The 20,347-nt window shown below is 35.9% G+C and overlaps 1 protein-coding gene across 1 annotated transcript in view; it reads right to left on the bottom strand.

Moving 5' to 3' along the window:
- The window catches only part of BRINP2 (BMP/retinoic acid inducible neural specific 2), a 157,569-nt gene that overhangs the window by 79,315 nt on the left and 57,907 nt on the right, over positions 1-20,347 (bottom strand). Inside the window, exon 2 of the mRNA XM_074308446.1 lies at positions 3,664-4,003. Coding sequence (XP_074164547.1) covers positions 3,664-3,932 — 269 coding nt within the window. The 5' untranslated portion in view covers positions 3,933-4,003. The remainder of the gene's footprint in view (positions 1-3,663; positions 4,004-20,347) is intronic.

Raw genomic sequence — 20,347 nt, 5'->3', positions numbered from 1 at the left:
AGGGCGTCATGGAGGATATGCCAGAATATAGGATTTAAACAGGAATTTTACAATAAATTTCTTTTAAGTATACTTTGTACCTAGAATGTAACAGGACTCCATGATAACCATAGTACATTGACTCTACCAGTCTTAAGTAAGCTCAAAAGTAAAAATATAAATACATTGGATAGTAAGCACCAGTTCCCACTACCTTCTACATCTTGACCCTATTAATAGCCAAAGGCTAAGCTACTATGCCTCTAGACAGTAATCAGGGCACTTGGGGCTTTGTTTTCAAAACTCTTGAAACTTCCTACAGTTCAGTGAACAACAAGTGTTTTGTTCAATCAGTGAGACACAAGTGCTAGCCTGCTCTTATATTGTGTGTGAGTGGTCATCAAGTGTCTGCTTTTCAACTGCACAGTCCAGTTGAATTGCTTTATTTTCCTCCAACTGTTGTGTGAAATTAATACAGGCCATGTTGATTCAATCTGATTATGTCCTCTTAAAAATGTTGGGGTGGGGGGGTGCTGGGAATTCTATAATTCAATAAATGAAAGGCTCATCTGCCATGGAATAGCTAGTTCTACCAAGATCCAAACATCATGACATATAGTACTAACTGATATGTTTTCCTCTGTCTAATTTTTTTTTCCTTTATGAGATTTGACAATACACTTTCTGGGGGGAAAGGAGACAAACTAAAGGGTGATTCTAAAGTATTTTAATGTTTCTTTAGAAATGGTTTCTAGTTTGCAGTTCCAGAATTGAGCCAAATATCTAAATGACTATGTTAGGTAAAAACACAAGTAGGAACAAATTCAAAACATATAGGTTTTGTTTTGTTTGTTTGTTTTATTGGGAGAGTACTCAAACAGCCTCAATGATTACCAGTAGTCACACTGGTTTCTTTTATGATGGAATCTTCAATTCCCCAAAATACTATTAGAGCTATACTACATAAATATTACCTTTTCCACCTTCAAAAGGCTTCTCCTCATATCAGAATACTGTATTCTTTCAGAAGAAGAAAGCAAGGTTTCCTAGACATCTCATTTTACAGTGACTATCCCCAGATGTTTGATATGGTACTGAGAAAGCTTATCCCTTTAAATAATCCAAAAGCATGTGTTAGATGTGACTATGAACCATTCCTCAAGGTCAATTCTAGGCATTGCCACATCACCAGACTACTAGGCATGAGAATTGCCAGAACAGATGGATGGGTGGGTCAGGGCAGAAAGAGAAGAAAGATGTTCCACTGAAGAGAAAAGGGGAACCAAATAATCAGGATGGGAATTCCCATCATATACTCTTGCTCTTGCTTTGCTAATTGTTTTACACAGTAAATGAGTTTCTAAAAGGTTGAATGTGAGTGGAGAATTATGTGGTAAATCATGGCTTATTTTAAAATGCAATCAAAGAGGTTCATAGAAAGAAATTCTATGATGAACATGGTAAGTCATTTAGTTAAGGAAAGAGTCGTATAAAACAGAGAATTGTTCACTATTACATCTTTTGGATTTGGGGAAGAAAATCAAGAATTTCATGTATCTAGCAAACAGAATATAGGAGATATGTTTGCCATCCTGTTTGATATCTGTTTATTCTCTTTTGCTTGTATAAAAGAGGAAGGCTCTTTGAAGGAATTTTGACTTTTAGAATGGGCAGAATTTAAATAAGGAATCAACTATTTCTATTAATCTCTATTCCCATCCAATATAGCCTTTTGGAGGAGGGGATATAAAGTAAGAATAGGAATCTAGGAACAGAGAGCATTTTTGTAGTATAGTAAATAGAATGTAATGGCTAGAGTCAGAAAGACTCATCTCCCCAAGCTCAAATGTGGCTCCAGATACTAGCATGTCACCCAGTTTATCTCAATTTCCTCTTCTGTTAAATAAACTGGAGAAGAAAATAACAAACCATTGCAGTATCTTTGCCAAAAAAACCCCAAATGTGGTCATGAAGTGTCAGATGTGACTAAAACAACCTGGGAATAGAGATTTTGAAATTTATCAAATGAGCAAATCTCCTTCCCCATGATTGCATCAATCACTTAATGAACAAAGAAGCATTTATTAATCACCTACTATGGGTGAGGTAGCATGCTAAATTGTGGGTTGGATGGGATCTGAGCTTAGCAGAGTTCCTTGCCAGGTACTCATATGGACTATAAATACCGAGGTCTTGGCAAACTTGTTTCTCTGTACCTCTGACCTAGTTGGGTGTCAGCCAAAAATATCTAGCCTTCTCTCTTTATGTGGCATGAGAGTGGGCATTCTTAACCACTGAGGAGCGGCCCCTAAAATGAGCATCTGGCCACCACTGAAAACATTTTCTGCTTTGAAATATTCACCTGCTACATACTTCTGTTCTGAGCTCTTATAGCCCTTGTGTTAACTAACACAATTCCTGCAGATGTTTTAGGGTCATCAAAAATCTGCCAAGATAAATGGGAGAAGTGATAGGGAAGGGAATAAGATGAGGGAGTTGTGGAGGGAGGAAGAAAGAGAAAGAGGGAAGGAAGAAGAGAGAGAGAAAGGAAGAAAGAGAAAGAGACAGAGATAGAGAAAAAGGGAGAGAAAGAAAGAGAAAGACAGAGATGGAAGAGAGACAGAGAGAGACACAGAAAAGTAGAAAAGACAAAGACAGGCAGAGACAGACAGAAAGAGGAGAGAGATAGAAAGAGAGACAGAGAGATAGAAGGAGGAACAGAGACAATGAGACAGAAAGAAGGAGAAATAACATAGAAGAGACAGACAGACAGGGGAGTAGAGAAGGTAGGTAATGAGAGAAGGAGAGAGAAAGAAAAAGAGAAAGAGAGAGACAGACAGAGTTTGGGAAAGAACGGGGAGTGGAGAAGGGAGATAGGAAGAGAGGTTAAGAGGGGGAGAGAAAAAGAGACAGAGAAGAGCCAAAAAAAAAAAAAAAAAAAAGTCCAAAGGAAGATCTGTGCACTGTTGATGCATTTTTGAAGGACCCTGAATGGTGCTGTGGCATATAGGGTCAGAACCTGGGTGTGGACACGCATGAATCCAGTCCTTCTGGGAACACTTGACATCAAAAGAAGAGCCAGGCAGGTCTCATATTTGACCTTCAGCTCTGTTGCTCTAAAAGAGTGGTCGAGGATAAAACTGCCCACTGCCAGATAAAGGAACTTGGTCAGGAGAAGGACAGGTGCCCTTCTGCCGCACCCCCCCCCCCCTGCAGAGCTCTGCTGGGTCCCTGAAACAGGAGGTTGGGCTGCCCTTCTCCTTATTTGCATGTGTAAGTGATTACCACTCATAAAAAGATCCAACCCATTACTTAAAACCTGGTCCCCGCATTTGACTCTGACCTCCCGCGGCATCCTGGGCTACATGCTGACTCCACGCTGACTCCATATCGCATGATTTGTCTTCAGTTTATAAGTAGCATAACCTATAAATAGAAACCTTTTTGCCAAGTTCCTCAGGAGACATCAGCAGGTTTTTCCCCTATTTTTCAGTGTGTGTGTATTTTTTTAAACAAAAAACAACAAAAATATAGTGAGTATATTCTCCCTGCCTTCTGTCCTCCCCTGCTTACTCTGGGAGTATTCAAGACCAGTTTTTGCTACAGGAACCTTGGGTAATGAGGGACCCAGCCCATGTGAAGTAGTCAGTGATACCAAGTTCTTACTGGACAAAGATTTCTCACCTGTAAATCCTGTACCTGGTGGTGAAACCTTGACGGTACCGTTCCATGAAGTCTGCATACTCCTGTGCACGGTGAAATGGGCCCCGGTCAGTGAGTAGCCAATCCAAAGGGGGCTGGCCAGCCAAAGAGGCATGTTGCTCAGGGGTCACAGCAGCAGCAGCAATGGCAGTGGACGCAAAGATCCAGCCGGGAAGACCTAGCACCAGCAGCGTCGCCCATGGGATGGCCAGCCGAAGCCCTTTAAACCGAGCGCCGCACTGCCACCTCATGCTTCTCCTGGGCGGTTGGCTTCTTCATTCTCTCGCCACGCTCCCCCGTCAGCACCACTCCTCCAGGGCCCCTGGAAGCAGAAGGACACAGGGAGGTGATGGCAGCCCACAGACGCTCCCTCAGGTTGCATGGCAATCCCTACCTTCCCTCCTGCCACAGGCACTCACCAGGGACCCTGAATATTGAGTTGAGCCCATTAGGGGAAAACCATTCCTGACTTGTTTATTTTACATATACATACATACATACACACATGCATGCATGTATGTGTATGTTTATATTAGCATGCATGTGTGCATCGTGCATGCATCACATCTATATGAATGTGTATGTGTGTGCATGTATGTGTTTGTATATGCACGTGTATATGTGCATTCATGCATGTGTTTGTATATATGTGTATGCACATGTACATAAGAATATATGTGTGTATATTTATTGTACATTATACATATATGTATAAATGCACATGTGCACATAATTGTATATGTTTGTGTATGTATCTGCGTATGTATGTGTGTATATATGTATATGCATACATATATAATTTAATAAATCATTTTATATATATTCATCTTTATTTATGTACATATATTTACTTATTTATTTTTATTTTCTATTTATATATATGGAAATAGAGAGAGAGATGGTAGTGATAAAGATAGATATAGAAATAGAAAGAGATTTAACATAGATATGTGTGTGAGTGTATAACACACACACATTATACACACACACACACACACACACACACACTCACATACACATTTCATTCTTCTCCATACTGTATTCTAGACTTTCTCCACTGACCCAGAAACCTCTTTAGCCTAGAAGTTCATACTTCAAAGTACCCACCACCCCTAAGGCTTCTTCCTCTCACTGGGTGGCCCCTCCACGAATTTTTATAAGAAGAGTGATTGATGTAGAAATATGTATAGAAGAATTGTACATATATGACATATATTGGATTGCTTGCTGTCAAGGGTAGGGAATGGGGAAAGGAAGGGAGAAAAAATTTGGAACACAAGGTTTTGCAAGGGTGAATTTTGAAAACTATCTTTGCTTATATTTTGAAAATAAGAGGCTATTATTTTTAAAATAATAATAAGTAAAATAATTTTAAATAACAATTAATCAAAGTTGAATGAATGAATGATTGAATGAATAAATGAATAAATAAATGGATAGATAGATAGATAGATAGATAGATAGATAGATAGATAGATAAAGTACCAATAAATAAAAAAGAAGAGTGCTTGGGAAAGCCCATGTTTACATCTTCCTCTCAGGTTGTACTCCAGATTTCTCTAGCATTTTCCTCAACTCTCAGTGCAGGCTACCTGCCCCATTTTCCTTTTCTTTTTATGGACTGACTTCTTCTATGAAAATATAACCTACCTGTGGGAAGTGTATGTGGGGGGGCTGTCTGATTGCATTTGTATTCTCTGTGCTAAGCACATAATTAATAAATGCATGCTGACTGAATATTTCATCATCTTAGCATACAGTAACTGCTTCATAAATGCTTTTTTTTAAAAAACATTTCATGTTGATCATTGTATCCCCAGCAACTAGCACAGTGCTTGCCATAGAACGATCATTGAAAAAATATTTATTGACTTGAATTGGAATGATCTGAACTGAATTAAAAGATTGAGAGGGTAGAGAAAAAAAAATTAAAAGATTGAGAGGGTAGAGAAAGACGGCACTGGAAAAAGGGTCCGCCTATACTGATGAAACCACAAGTCCACCAAAAATGCACTAATGGACCCATCTATCAAAGACTTTGGGAGGAATAATAAGGCAATAGCCAAAGTGTTTTAATAAAGTTTTCTGGAAGAAACAGGTCATATAAAACAGCAGAATCCTATTATTATTTCTTAGTAATCATACTTACTCAACAATGTACTGAATAGAGAAAGACCAGTTTCAGGATCAAATAGTTTTGATTGTTAAGCTAAATTTGCTGAGTACAGCAAGAATGCTGCATTCAGTGCTGACTGCTCCTCAGAAGGAGAAGGGAAAAAAAAAAAAAAACCTGGCCTTGGAATAATATATTTTCCACTTCATCAGTTTTTCTCTAGAGCTGAAGACAGTTTGACTAAAAATCTCTTTCAAGACAGATAAGTTTCAAATCTGTTTTAAAAGTTTCTGTAAAAACCTATCACTAGGAGAAAAGGCCCATCTGTACAAAAATGTTTATAGTGACATTATTTGTGATAACAAAAAGCTGGAAACAAACTATGTGCCTAACAACTGGGCAGTGGCTAGACATTATAGCGCAGGAATAGAATGGAGTCAGTGCATTCTATGACTGCTGTAAGAAAGGATAAAAATCAAGAATTCCCACAAATTTGAGAAATCTAAAGGAAGTAAAACTAAGTAAAGAAGGCAGTGCCAAAAGAACAACTAAGATGGCTTCAAATCTATAAATGCTTGAAGCTATGTATATGTGTATAAATATATGTGTGTATATGCATGTGTATATATATATATATAGTATGTATTATGAATATATATGTGTATATATGCATATACATAAACATAAAACATAACAATTGACTTGGAATGAAAGTAAGTAGTAATTGGTTCTTTTCTCTGCTTCACTTCTTACTTAGACTTAATGAATGGACACTGTCTTAATCAAACTGAGATGAGTTAAAGACCTTAACTTAAAAAAGCCAAGGTCGCACATTGTATATGGGTTCACCTCTAGTCGTGCTGATCCATATCTTGTTTAAGAAATGATTTTGGGGAGAGAAGTTCGATATATGTGAAAAATTCACAAGATATTTGTCACAGAACAAAGGGTATCGTTTATTATGTGAACCAGCTCGTGGACTAAGCCAAATATGATTAAGCAAGGCTGATCCATATATGATTAAGCAACTTGCTTCTTGTTGCAGGAACTTTTAAAATTGGGAGGGAGAGGAGAAGGGAAATAAGAGCAGGGTCTAGGGAATAAGGGGAAGAATTGGTGGGGGGAATTGGAAAAAAGCTAGGGAGGGGCCAAGGAGGGACCTAGTGAAGAACAACCAGGTAAGACAGGTAAATCAGTCTTAATATATGCTAATCAAGACAGTCTCAGGAGTTGGGATATCTGTGTGTGACAATGGAAATCAGTTAGATGGATTAAAATTAATGATTAAAGTTCCTGTTCCACACAATTGTCACTGGAATCAAATGATTCTGGAGGAGAAAGTAGGGCTGGTGAAATTGCACAGCCCATCCTTACTTAAATCCAACTCACTTGCATGTCATGTCATCACTTCTTTGATATCTTATTTTTCTTCAAGAATGAAGGACAAGCAATGAGCAAAACAATTATATATACATATATATATATGTATATATACATATATATATTACATATACACACCTATATATGCATAGGTTATATATACATATATTCATGTACACCTACATACAAAGAGATGTTTGAATTGAATTGGAATGGATTGAATTAAAGTAAATTGAACAGTTAACACATATGTATTTATGTGGTTATATAAATGTATATATTCACAATATATATTTAAAATCAATGTGAAGTAGCTACAAAACTCTGGTTAAATAAAAGTCTATGTTGGTACACACTGTCCATATTAAAGGATATTTCCCTCCTTTCTGTTAAGATCCAAAAATCTAATAGGTTTTGTATTTAGAAAGGGTTTTTTGAGGTATTTGTTGGAAAGTGTAACTCATGTAGAAACAAAATGTTCAAGCTTTCTCCGCTCTACATCTCCCCACCACCAAGCATGTTAGAATTTCTTTTCCTTTTTTAAAAAGAGCAAATTTGGGGGGGCTGAAGGGCACACAACTCATATTTTATGTGGTTGCTCATATCCACTTATTCTCAGCAAGTATTCATGCTCTTTGTTCCTCTAGCAAACCTTTTATGAGGCTGAAGAAATTGTGTGTAAATGTTAATCTCTTTATGATATATGCATACTGTTAACAAATAGAGCAGAATAATTAGCACATGTAGGGATTGGGTCTTTCTTTAGTTTTCTAGTCCCCAAACTGATGATTTCATTAAGTGAACTTTTATGTGCCTAGGTGTAGTTAACACACGAAAAGGTTGACTGACCTTGGTTTCATAATTTGGAATGCTAAACATGAGAAATTCAAACTCATCTGAGAAAATCTAAAGAATTTCAATTTCTAATGGCAATTAATGACCTTAATCAAGGCTGCATTTCTTTACTCTAACAAATAAGCAATTAACTTGGTAACAGAAGGGTAAATAAAATCATAATTAATGAATTTATTTGGGAGATGAATTTATTAGTGGCATATGAACTTCACTGATGATCTCTATAATATTGAGTTTTACTGCCACAATTTTATAAATGCAAGTACTAAGATGAAAATCATCATCTATTCAAGAGGGCAGCTAGATAGATAGAAGTGTGCTAAAGCTATGGATAGTGCATTGGGTCTGGAGTCAGGAAAAACTGAGTCAAATCCATCCTCAAATATGTATGAGCTGTGTGACCTTGGGCAATTCATTTAACCCTGTTTGCATCATATTTGTTATCTGCATAATGAGCTGGAGAAGGAAGTGACAAACTGTTCCAGTATTTTTTCCAAGAAAACCCCGGAAAAAAAAAAAAAAAGACTGAAAAATCACAAGAAGTCATTCAATAAATTGGTGCCCTTATCATACATATTAAAGTCAGGAAAGCAAATGTTCTGAAGATAATTTATCCAGGTGGTGGATTTTCTTTTAGTCATGTTAACCTTGTGCTTCTTTGACTTCTGTTTTGCTTAGTAGGATTAGAATGAAGGAAGAAATAAAGGGAGGAAAGAAGGAATGAATTAATAAATGAATGAATACAACCAAAAGCATTTTCATAGCTTACTCTGTACCAAATGCTTTGATAAACACTGGAAATCCAAACAGGAAAGCAAAAACGATTTTTGCCTTCAAGAAATTTACATTTTATTGAGGGAGCCCTACATGTAGGGACTAATAGCCAGGAAGGATCATCTTGGTTCATAAAGTTATAGAGACAGCAAATAAGGTGACAGAAGAATAGACTGTCTAAGGAGTTCACATATAAATTCATATTCACAATAAGTTCAAATTTAAGGAAAATGGATAATTTAACTTCAAGGCTAGAAAAGCTACAATTGTTGCCAATATACCTTAGACAGGCAGTAGTCTCTTTCCCATGCGTAGATTACAGGCAGTCAATACATAAGAACTAGAAAGAGAAAGACTACTTTGTGGTTGTGTGACATTTGATCCTCTAAACTGCTCTTAGAGAGAGCCAGGTGAGCCTTCTAAGGTAGTAAAGACTTAAGATAGAAGAATTTGCTGCTTCTAGGTGGTTTTCCTTCCCTGTGTCAATGCACATTTTCCTTTTTGATTTTGCACATGCCTAGGAACTCTTATGAGTTGAATCATGATTTTGAGCTGCCAAAGTCTTGGGCACAAAAACAGGTTTCAGCAATGATAAATCATTTTCATCAGCACTGGTTTACTATTTAATATCTTTTGAGTTGTTCCCAGCCTATTCTTTTGTATGTACCTGAGTCACAAGTCACAGGAGCCTAAAATAATGATTAGGGGAAAAACTAAGTCAGGTAAAGCATAAAAAGAGGGGAAGATGAGAGAAGAAGTAGAGAGGAGAGGAACTGGGGAGTGAGATTGCATGGTAATCTACTCTGGCTTTTTTTTAAGATCCAAATTGTAGAGTACTTGCTAAGGGGGAAAAGGGAAAGATTAACAATTTACTCAAGAGGATTATAGTCATGGAAGGAAGTTTACTCATTTTAAGAAATAAGAAGAAATTAATATCCTAATATCCAAGAAGTGAAGCAGTATGGGAACTGTTAAGAGACTATCTGCTGCCACAGAGGGCACTTACTTTATGCCAGTCATCCAGCTACTCATTAGGGAGATAAAGAGAAGTAAAAATAGAATCCCTGCCTTCAAAGAACTTACATTCTAACGGAGGAGGCAAAATATAAATAAGTTTGTGAATACTTGATATTTACCTAGAAAATGGAAGATATATTCGGAGGAAAGCACTAAATATGGGTGGGAACTGAAAAGACCTCTTCTAGAAGGTAGGATTTCAGCTGATTTTTGGATGGAAGGCAAGGAATCCAGGAGGGAGAGATAAGAGAGTGCATTGTAGGCATAGGATATAGCTAGTGAAAAGAATATGGAATTGAGAGATAGTGTTGTATTAAAGGAAAAAGAAAGCCACTGTAAGTGGGTACCAGAAAATATGAAGAGGAGTAAAGTATAAAAAGGTCTGGAAATAGGACAGATTGTAAAGGGTCTTCAGTGTCAAACAGAGGATTTGATTTGATTTCGGAGGAAATAAGAAGCCACTGGAATTTATTGAGAGAGGGGTGTGTGTGTGTGTGTGTGTGTGTGTGTGTGTGTGTGTGTGTGTGTGTGAATAATGGTGGAGATTTTTGAAGCAATGAAGCAACATGGTTAAATCCCAGACACCACCATTATCTCAATTAGTGAGTAGGATAAAGGACAATTAGTGAATAGGTCGAAGAACAATAAGTAAGTAGGGTGAAGAACAATTACTGAGTAGAATGAAGAAAATAGAGAGGGTGCTCTTGATGGAAGCCAGCTGGCAGAATAATGATAGTTATCTTGGATCCATATCATTTCTGCAATTCATCATTCCTTGGCTAGAGAGGATTTCTTAAAAAAAAAAAAAAAAAAAATTTGAGATAGAGCAGCAGATAGAGTGCTGGATCTGACCTGTGTTCAAATTTAACCTTCGACACTTGCTATAACAGGAGAAAAGCCAATTAATCCATCTATTTGCATTTCCTCAAGCATAAAGTGGGGATAATAATAGGCGTCTACCTCATAGAGTTGTGGTGATGATCAAATTAGATATTTGCAAAGCAGTTAGCTCAGTGTCCTATACATAGTAGATGCTCAATAAATGTTTGTGCCCTTCCTTCCCTTCCCCTTTCCCTTTTTGTAATAGCTGTATTTCATTTGATATGGAATATTCACATGTCTTTCTGGGTTCTCAGAGAAAGCAAGGACAACTATCATCATCAATCATAAACATTATTTATTCAGTGCTTCAAGGTTTTTCAAAATGCTCTCTAAATAATCTTATTTTGTGTTCATATCAATGCTGTGAAGTAGATGCTGTCATTATTTCCATTTTACAGAGGAGGAAACTGTATTTTAGGATTAAGTAACTTGCCCAGAGACAGGATTTGAATTAAGGTCTTCCTAATCTCCCAATTCAACATTCTACATTATAACACTAAATGTCAAAAGTGAACAAAGAAAAGGTCAATCAACTGGTAAATAGATGGATTTCCACCAACAGGGTCTGATAAATTATTATTGGTCTTCCTAGCATTTAATGATCATCAAGATTTAAGGAAGTTTGAGGGTAAATTTAATTATGACATGTGAGTGACAAGAAGACTGACTTAAACTAACAACCTGTGTGATCCTGATCAAGTCACAATTCTTTCAAGCCCTCATTTCTACATCTCTAAAAATGAGGCAAGGTACTTTTGCTGTTCTTAAGTCTTTCAGTCATGTCCAGCTTTTCATTATAGTTCAACAAAGTTCAGAGGTTCAGAAGTAAAATACTAAAAGTGATATTAAAAGAATTGGGTTTGAATCTTGACAGATTAGTGACTTTGAACTAGTCACTTAACCCATCTGGTACTAAATACTAAATACTGTTCCTTACAGATAATAGACTTATTTTCTATCAGTTCTTGTTTGTCCTTCATTCTTGAAGAGGATCATAACATTAGGGAGGTGATAACATGAAAGTGAATTAGATTTAAGTGAGGGAAAGTCACATAGTCACCAGCCTCACTTTTTCCTTTCCTTTTTTTTGGGGGGGGAGGGGAGTTATTTTTATTTTTGTTTTCATTTTTATTTTTTTCTTACTTTTTTCTTCCAGAACCATCTGGGTCCAGTGGCAAGTATAGAACAGGATAACTGAAAATAGCCCTGGCTTCAGTGGGAGACCTTGGCCTTTTTAAACTAAGATTTTTAACAGGTTTCAGTTTGACTGAGACAATACTAATCAGTGATTAAAGTTAGGTAAGAAAAAAAATTGAAAGAATGAATGAAAGGTGGCAGAAAGGAGTTATAAAGCATAATTCATATATGTCGAAGCAATGACATTTAATAAAAATGATTAGGCAGTGACATTAAATAAGTTTTCAAGCCATTTTGGAGTGATTAATAGGGTAGCTTTATTGAGGGGATGTTTCCTTAATTAAATTGGAGGGTGGGAGTGTTAGAAAACCCAGGGCAGTGGGTTCCCTTTTGTGATCAAAAACATTCTCATTGGAAAGCTTGTTTTCATTAAGGAGGCAGCACTAAAGAGAGAAAATGGATAGCTGGATTGGGGGCTAGGAGAGACCTTGAATATGTGGTCTGCTATGGGTTAGGGGGCATTTATAACCCTTTTTGATCCATTGATTTTCATTATCTTCTGAGTTCTCTCTGGCTGATACTGTCAGCCTTGGCTCAGAGGGACTGTGATGTTCATTTTCACACTATTCATTTTACCACAACTTTGTAGCATCTAACTTCTTCAGTGGACCATTACTGTCAAGTTGAGGCAGGGGGACATCTGACACTTTTGAAAGCAATACATGAACTAGACCTCAAATCACCAACAAAAAGCTATGTCACAGCACTTTTAGGGACTTCTTTACTACTTTCCTTATTGACAAAAAAGGATGAGTTTTAAAATAGAATAGACTAAAACTATTTTATAACAAGCACTACCATCATCATTACTATTAACATTATTATTATTGTTGTTGTTGTTACAGTTACAACTACTTTTACCATTATCACTACTATTATTACTACTACTACTACTAATACCATTCTTACTATTATTACTACTCTTATTACTATTGCTGCTACTGCTATTACTATTACTTCTACTAATATTACACTTATTATTGACATAAAATTGCAAATCTCTTGATATATATTATCTCTACTGAACTTCAAAATAATTTGTGTGATAAGTGCAATAAGTATGGTTATTTTAAGATAAGAAAAACCAAATTCAGAGAGCTAAAGCAAAGCAAAATCAGCAAGGGCTTAACATGGTGAGAAACATAAAATGAATATGACACAGTTTCTCTGCCACTCAAGGACATCATATTATAGGTGCAAAGTTGTGTGGCAATGACTTTAAGTGAGTAAACTTTCCTTGGTAGCTTCTTCTTGTAATCAGCTAAGAGAGAGATTGAACAAAGATGACTGCATTCATTATTTGACAAAAACTGCTAGGAAAATTGGAAATTAGTATGGCAGAAACTAGGCATTGGCCCACACTTAATACCATACACCAAGATAAGGTCAAAATTGGTTCATGATCTAGGCATAAAGAATGAGGTTATAAATAAATTAGAAGGACATAGGATAGTTTACCTCTCAGACATGTGAAGGAGGAAGGAATTTGTGACCAAAGAAGAACTAGAGATCATTATTGATCACAAAATAGAAATTTTTGATTATATCAAATTAAAAAAAAAAGCTTTTGTACAAACAAAACAAATGCAGACAAGATTAGAAGGGAAGGAATAGACTGGGAAAACATTTTTATAGTCAAAGATTCTGATAAAGCCCTCATTTCTAAAATATATAGAGAATTGACTCTAGTTTATAAGAAATAAAGTGATTCTCCAGTTGATAAATAGTCAAAGGATATGAACAGACAATTTTCAGATAAAGAAACTGAAACTATTTTTAGCCATATGAAAAGATCCAAGTCATTATTAATCAGAGAAATGCAAATGAAGACAACTCTGTGATACCATTACACACCTCTCAGATTGACTAGGATGACAGGAAAAGATAATGATGAATGTTGGAGGGGATGTGAGAAAACTGGGACACTGATGACAGTGTTGGTAGAATTGTGAATATATCTAGCCATTCTGGAGAGCAATTTAGAACTATGATCAAAAAGTTATCAAACTGTGTATACTTTTTGATCCAATAGTATTAATACTACTACTTTGGGCTTATATCCCAAAGAAATCTTAAAGAAGGGAAAGGGCCCTGTATATGCAAAAATGTTTGTGGCAGCCCTTTTTGTAGTGGCTAGAAACTGGAAAATGAAAGGATGCCCATCAATTGAAGAATAGCTAAATAAATTGTGATATATGAATGTTATGGAATATTATTGTTCTGTAAGAAACGACCAGCAGGAGGATTTCAGAAAGGCCTGGAGAGACCTACATGAACTGATGATGACTGAAATGAGCAGGACCAGGCGATCATTATATACTTCAACAACAATACTATATGATAATCATTTTTGATGGATGTGGCTCTCTTCAACAATGAGATGAACCAAATCAGTTTCATTTATTCAATAATGAAGAGAACCAGCTACCCCAACAAAACTCTGGGAAATGAGTGTGAACCACAACGTAGCATTTCCGCTCCCTCTGTTTTGGTCTGCTTGCATTTTTTAATTTCCTTCTCACACTAACTTTACCTTATTTTCCAATTTTTCTTGTGCAGCAAAATAATTGTATGTATATATATGCATATATTGTATTTAACATATATTTTAACATATTTAACATGTATTGGTCTACCCACCATCTGGGGGAGGAGGTGGGGGGAAGGTGGGGAAAAGTTGGAACAGAAGATTTTGCAAGGGTCAATGACGAAAAAATACCTATGCATATATCTTGCAAATAAAAAGATATAGTAAAAAAAATTAAAATTAAACAAAAAACAAAGATGACTGGATCTGGGATCAGAGGGTCAGGGATCAAATTTTAAACCTACTTTTGACTACCTATGTGGTCTTATTAAAGTCAATTCACTACTTTAGGCCACAGTTTCCTCATCTAAAATATTCAGACTAGATGGTCTAAGATTCTTCCAAATAAAAACTGCATCCTGCCTATACATCTATATGTTTTTCTTTTATATATCTAAACTTAAATTCTCTTGCTGCAAATTTAAGTTCATTTTCTCTTGCCTCACTGTCAGTAGAGAAAGAGAAATAGCTGGCTTCTTATAATAAGAAACATTAATATGCATTCTACACTAGAGCCTTTCAGGATTTAGGCTCAAAAATTCTAAAATATTTTTTTTAATTCCATTCTTAGTACTGTCCCCTTTTCTACATTCTAGTATCTAGATTCTCCATGTAATTAAAATGTCAACCTTGAGATAGAAAAAGAACATGAGAATGCAGGAAAGCCAGTCCCTTCCAACCATTTCACCAAGACTGCATTGTCATTCTTAGTTTTCCTTTTGTTACTTTTCCTTTTTAGTTGTACAAGACTTCAATCTTACTATCACCTCATCCCCCTTTATTACCTCCAATATATAATATATTTCCAAGATTTGCTCATTCACATTCACAAAAATCAATCACAGCCATCTCCTCACTATTTACATGACAACTACCCTTTTGAAGGTCTTTATCACTCTAGTCTGCAGTGTTGCAATAATAATTTCATTAGAATATTTCCCCTTTCCCCAAACTTCTTCCACACAAGTGCTAGACCTCTGCTCAAGGAATCTCATTGGTTCCTTATTATCTCAAAAAATGAAATACAAATGCCTCCACTTGGAATTTAAATATCTTAAAATCTTAATTACATACTCTATTTCTAGAGTGACTTCACTTTAATGTACACTGTAGATCCAGATAAACTGGCCTACTTCATGTTTCTTTCTTGTACATGAAGTTCCACCTTCCTCCTTCATGCTTTTGCATGGAGGCTCTACCTGCTAATGTTCATATGTTAGTTTCCTTCATTCAAGGTTCAGCTCAAAGGGTATTTACTACAAGGAATATTTATTTGCTAATTGTCTCAACCATTATCATAGCTTCTTCCCTTGGCATTTGGTTTCATCTAAATGACTACAAAAATACAATTAGAAAGAACAATCAAAACTCTAAATCCTAATTCATTTCAATGAACAAGTATAATCACAAGGAAAAGATGAGATTGTGCATCTCCTTCTGCAGAAATAAGGGATAAGGGATGAGGAAAATTTCACCAACTACCTTACTGATCAGTTGCCTCAGTTAGTTTATAGATCAGCTGATTCTGCCAAATTGCTTTTTTTTTCTTTTTTTTTTTTTTTTTTGTTCTCTTTATTTTAAATTGTTACAAGAAATAAGTAGCTAGGTCACAGGAGAGGAGAGGGAAGAGGAAATGAGTTGTACATTTGAAAATGAAGGTTACATAAAGAAAAACAAAGATATGAATGCTACATTTTATTTTTATTTTTATTTTTCCTTGAGGCCGGGGTTAAGTGACTTGCCCAGGGTCACACAGCTAGGAAGTGTTAAGTGTCTGAGACCAGATTTGAACTCGGGTCCTCCAGAATTCAAGGATGGTGCTCTATCCACTGTGCCACCTAGCTGCCCCTGAATGCTATATTTTAAAAAAGAAAATTCACATAACAAAAAGTAAAACAAAATCTTCAATGAAAGCATACATGCCTAGAAACTTTGTTTCAGTCTGTTCTTACCACAACTGAGATTAACTTTCTTCAAACACCATTGTATCATATCAAATCTCTATCTCACAAAACCATAGGTTTATCACAATACATCTTATCTTGAATCCCAAATTTTTATGTGTCCTTAACTCTTCCACCTCATCTATTGTCTCTACAAAGAATGACAGAATTTTAAATTTAAGAGGAAGCAATCCCTGAGATCATCTATTTCAAAACCCAGAATGTTTCAGATGAAAAAAAAAAAAAAAAAAAAAAAAGACGAAGTCCTTATCCAAGGGACCATGACTAGATAATGACAGAACCAGGATTAAGACCCAATATATAAGCAAGTTCCTCTTTCTATTACATTAAGTACTTCCCTAAAATGACCCCTTTGCTATACCAGATTGTCTCCTTATTGTTCCCATAAATAACTTGGCTCACTGCTCCCCTGCATCTTCCCTCAGGCTCCTTGCTAGCTTTCTAACTTTCTGTCATTCCTTGTTGATCATTTTCTTTATGATATAGCTCTTGGTTCCCTTCCTCTCAAGAAACTATTCCTAACTAATCTCACCCTTTATTGCTCACTAGTCACTTTGTATTTTTTCAGCAGTGGATTGTCCTGGATTACCTTTTACTTGCTTATATCATCTATTTTTTTAAGATATCAATGTCTTGTTACCTTGTAAATTGTAAGGAAACAAAAGATGGAAACTATATGTACCATATGGCCTTTTGTGTAATAGGTATTTAATAAATGCTAAATATAAAACTAATAATAGACTAAAGTATATATGTGGTGCTGTTCAGGAAGTGATAGCAATAATAGTAGATTCAGTACAATTCAATTAAATAGTTATTTCTTAAACATAGTAATAGTACTCTGCTATATGCAGCCCTCTAACTAGCCTTTAGTGATAACAAGACAAAAATAAAACAATCTCTATCTTCAAAGGTTGTGTATTTTCCTTGGGGATAAACAACATATGCATTAGTAAGTAAATTATCCCCTCTTCTCTTTCCATCTCTTTCTCCCCGTCTCTTTCCCCCTTTCTGCCTGTTTTTCTCCCTCTTACTTCTTTCTCTCTCACTTTCCCTCTCTCTTTGATGAAGGGGGCAACTCTTATAATTGCCAGTGGGGGCTCATTAGCATTAAGGGTACAAACCTACACAGTACCTTGAACATTAAGTAGTTGTTCACCAGAGAAATTTGAAAATCAGGGCAGGTAGTCCCTGGAGCACTACAGACACAATCTAAAACAAAATAGGGTGTATAGCCTCATGCCCACAATGTTCCTACTCATAAACTCATAAACAGAACACTAAAATAGAATGACAGACAACTAGAATTAGAATAAGAAAGAGTGGAGTTCAAGTTCCCTCTCATGCTATTAGCAATATTAATCTGGGCAAGTCACTTAATCTGTCTTAAACAGAGTCTTAGTTTCCTGGTTTTTGAAATAGGAATTAAGAATATCTACAATAACTTTCACATTGGTGTAACGCTGAAATAAAATATAAAGAAAGGATTGACTCTCTGGATCGGGAGTCCCCCAACTGAATGATAAAATCAAAGTGCCAGAGTTGAGTCACTAACTCCATGGAAATTCTGAGTAAAATTAACACTGAAAACTGGGAAATACAATGAAATTCACAGTGGATATGGGTAGTATTGGAGGCTTTTCTCTACTCTCTTATGACATCAGGGACATAAACATGATTTCCTGGATTCATAATCTCTTCCATTTCCAGTTTGGATCCTGATTGACTCAGAATGAATGTAAATAGCATTGTTTTTGGCCAGAAATCCTAAGGGTCTTCTCCTCCCAGATTTATTTATTTATTTTATTTTTTGGACTACATGAAAGAGACCATGCTTTGCCTCAGTTGTTACCTAGTATTAATCATTGAATGGGTATGGCCTCAAAGTGAGTCTTGTTAAAGCTTAAAAATGTCAAGATCTTCCTCTGCCATCTCCAGTTCTTCTAAGCTGTATCTGGCCACTGGACCTCGATGGCTCTGGAGGGGAAAGTGATCCAGGTGACCTTGTACTGCCCTCCCTCATTTAAATCCAATTCACTCTCATGTCATGACATGTTTATGTCAGACCAACAGGAAAAAGCACTAGTATCCTACATCAAAAAAGGTCTAAGCTATAGCCCCACAGGAAGAAGCCTCATGTGCAAGATAATAATAGCTAGGATTTTCACACCATGTGCCAATTATTGTGTATCTTAAAAATAAAATTTCATTTTATCCCCCCAATTCCTTGGGAAGTAGATGCTATCATTGTTCTTATTTTACAATGAAAAAAATTGATCCAAACAGAGGTTATATTAATTATCCATAGAACCTTTATTTAGTAAAAGGTCAATATTGCAAAGCTAATAGGTATCTGAGGCTAAATTTGAATTTAGATTTTCCTTAACTCCAAGTCCTACCCTATGCCATCTAGCTCTATGATCTCTAGGCTTGCTCATTCTAAGTACAGATGATATGTATATTTGGAGAAGAATATGCTCTAGGTTCATGGGTGATTGCTGTAATATAAATCCTCTTATTATATTATTCCACTAAATGCCTTAACTCTCAGCAAATTGTATCTTCTGACTATTATAGAAAGATAAACAACAAGGATCAGTAGGGGCTCATGAGCATCAAGAGTGCAAAGTCACACAATGCCTTGAACATAGGAGAGCTCTCCATGAGGGAAATCTGGGAGTTGGGGCATGTATCCCTTGGAACACTGCATAAATAACCCTTGTTAACAATGCAAATTTAATATGCTATAGAAATATATTTTCAAAAAAATTAATAATATTAAATAGATTATGAATTACAAGGGGTAAAGTATGAATATAGATCCATTTTAAAGATAATTATGGAATTTTAAATGTTCAGGTTATTGTAAACACACTGAATGATCTGAAAGGAGAATAAAACATAATTCCTTCATAAAACTTACCAAATACAGGAATGACATGAGTATATACATCAATAGCTATAATATGTGAAAAGAAAAATGACAGTTCTCTAAGAAAGGCAGCATTATACAAGGAAAGGAGTCTTGGACTAATGGGAATGAAATTCAAATCCCAGGTCTGCAATGAAATACTAGGTGGCACAGTGGATAGAGCACCAGCCCTGAATTCAGGAGGAACAGAATTCAAATCTGGTCTCAGACACTTAACACTTCCTAGCTGTGTGACCCTGGGCAAGTCACTTAACCCCAGCTTCAGTGGGGGGAAACTATTTTTGTGACTTTAGATAAATCAACAAATATTCTGGCCCTCTTTATTTATAAAATGGAGGCACTAGATTAAATGTCCTAAATGTTCTAAATCTATAATCTATTATCCTTATAACTAAGATATAATTTAGAAGATCAGAAAAGGCAGACATCTCTTCTGGTTGGTGCTGGAAATAGGAAAAAGGAAAGGGTTCAGAGTGTAAGTATTTGAGCTGGGTCTTGAAGAACGTAAAGGAGGAGCTTAAAAAATGGAAAGGCATTCCAAATGAATGGCCATATGTAAAGAGAAATGGGAAGGAAGAGTAAAGTGGATTTTGGATAAACAGTGAACAATCTGGTTTAGCTGAAGCACAGAATTTGTGAGGAGGCATAAGGTAAAACTAGAAAGGTAGGCTGAAGCAAGATGATGCAGATCCTTAAATGTCAGGCTTAATTAAGAATGTATACTTTTTATTTGCTAGAGATTTTTGTTTTTTGTTTTTAATTTCCCATTTGTTTCAATATGTGAGTATTTATCTCAGCCAAGTAAGTTTTAACCTCATTCTGCCATACTTCCCTCCAAATCTGTCTCATACCTTTTCTCCTTTTCTTGCCTCTTTGTGTATTATCTTGTCTCAGGGAAGGGAGAAAAGAATAAGCATTTATGTAGCACTTACTGTATTGCAGGTACTATGCAAAGCATTTTACAA

The sequence above is a fragment of the Sminthopsis crassicaudata genome, chromosome 4, assembly GCF_048593235.1.
Source record: "Sminthopsis crassicaudata isolate SCR6 chromosome 4, ASM4859323v1, whole genome shotgun sequence".
Classification (NCBI taxonomy): domain Eukaryota; kingdom Metazoa; phylum Chordata; class Mammalia; order Dasyuromorphia; family Dasyuridae; genus Sminthopsis; species Sminthopsis crassicaudata.
This window is presented reverse-complemented; position numbering and strand designations above follow the sequence as displayed.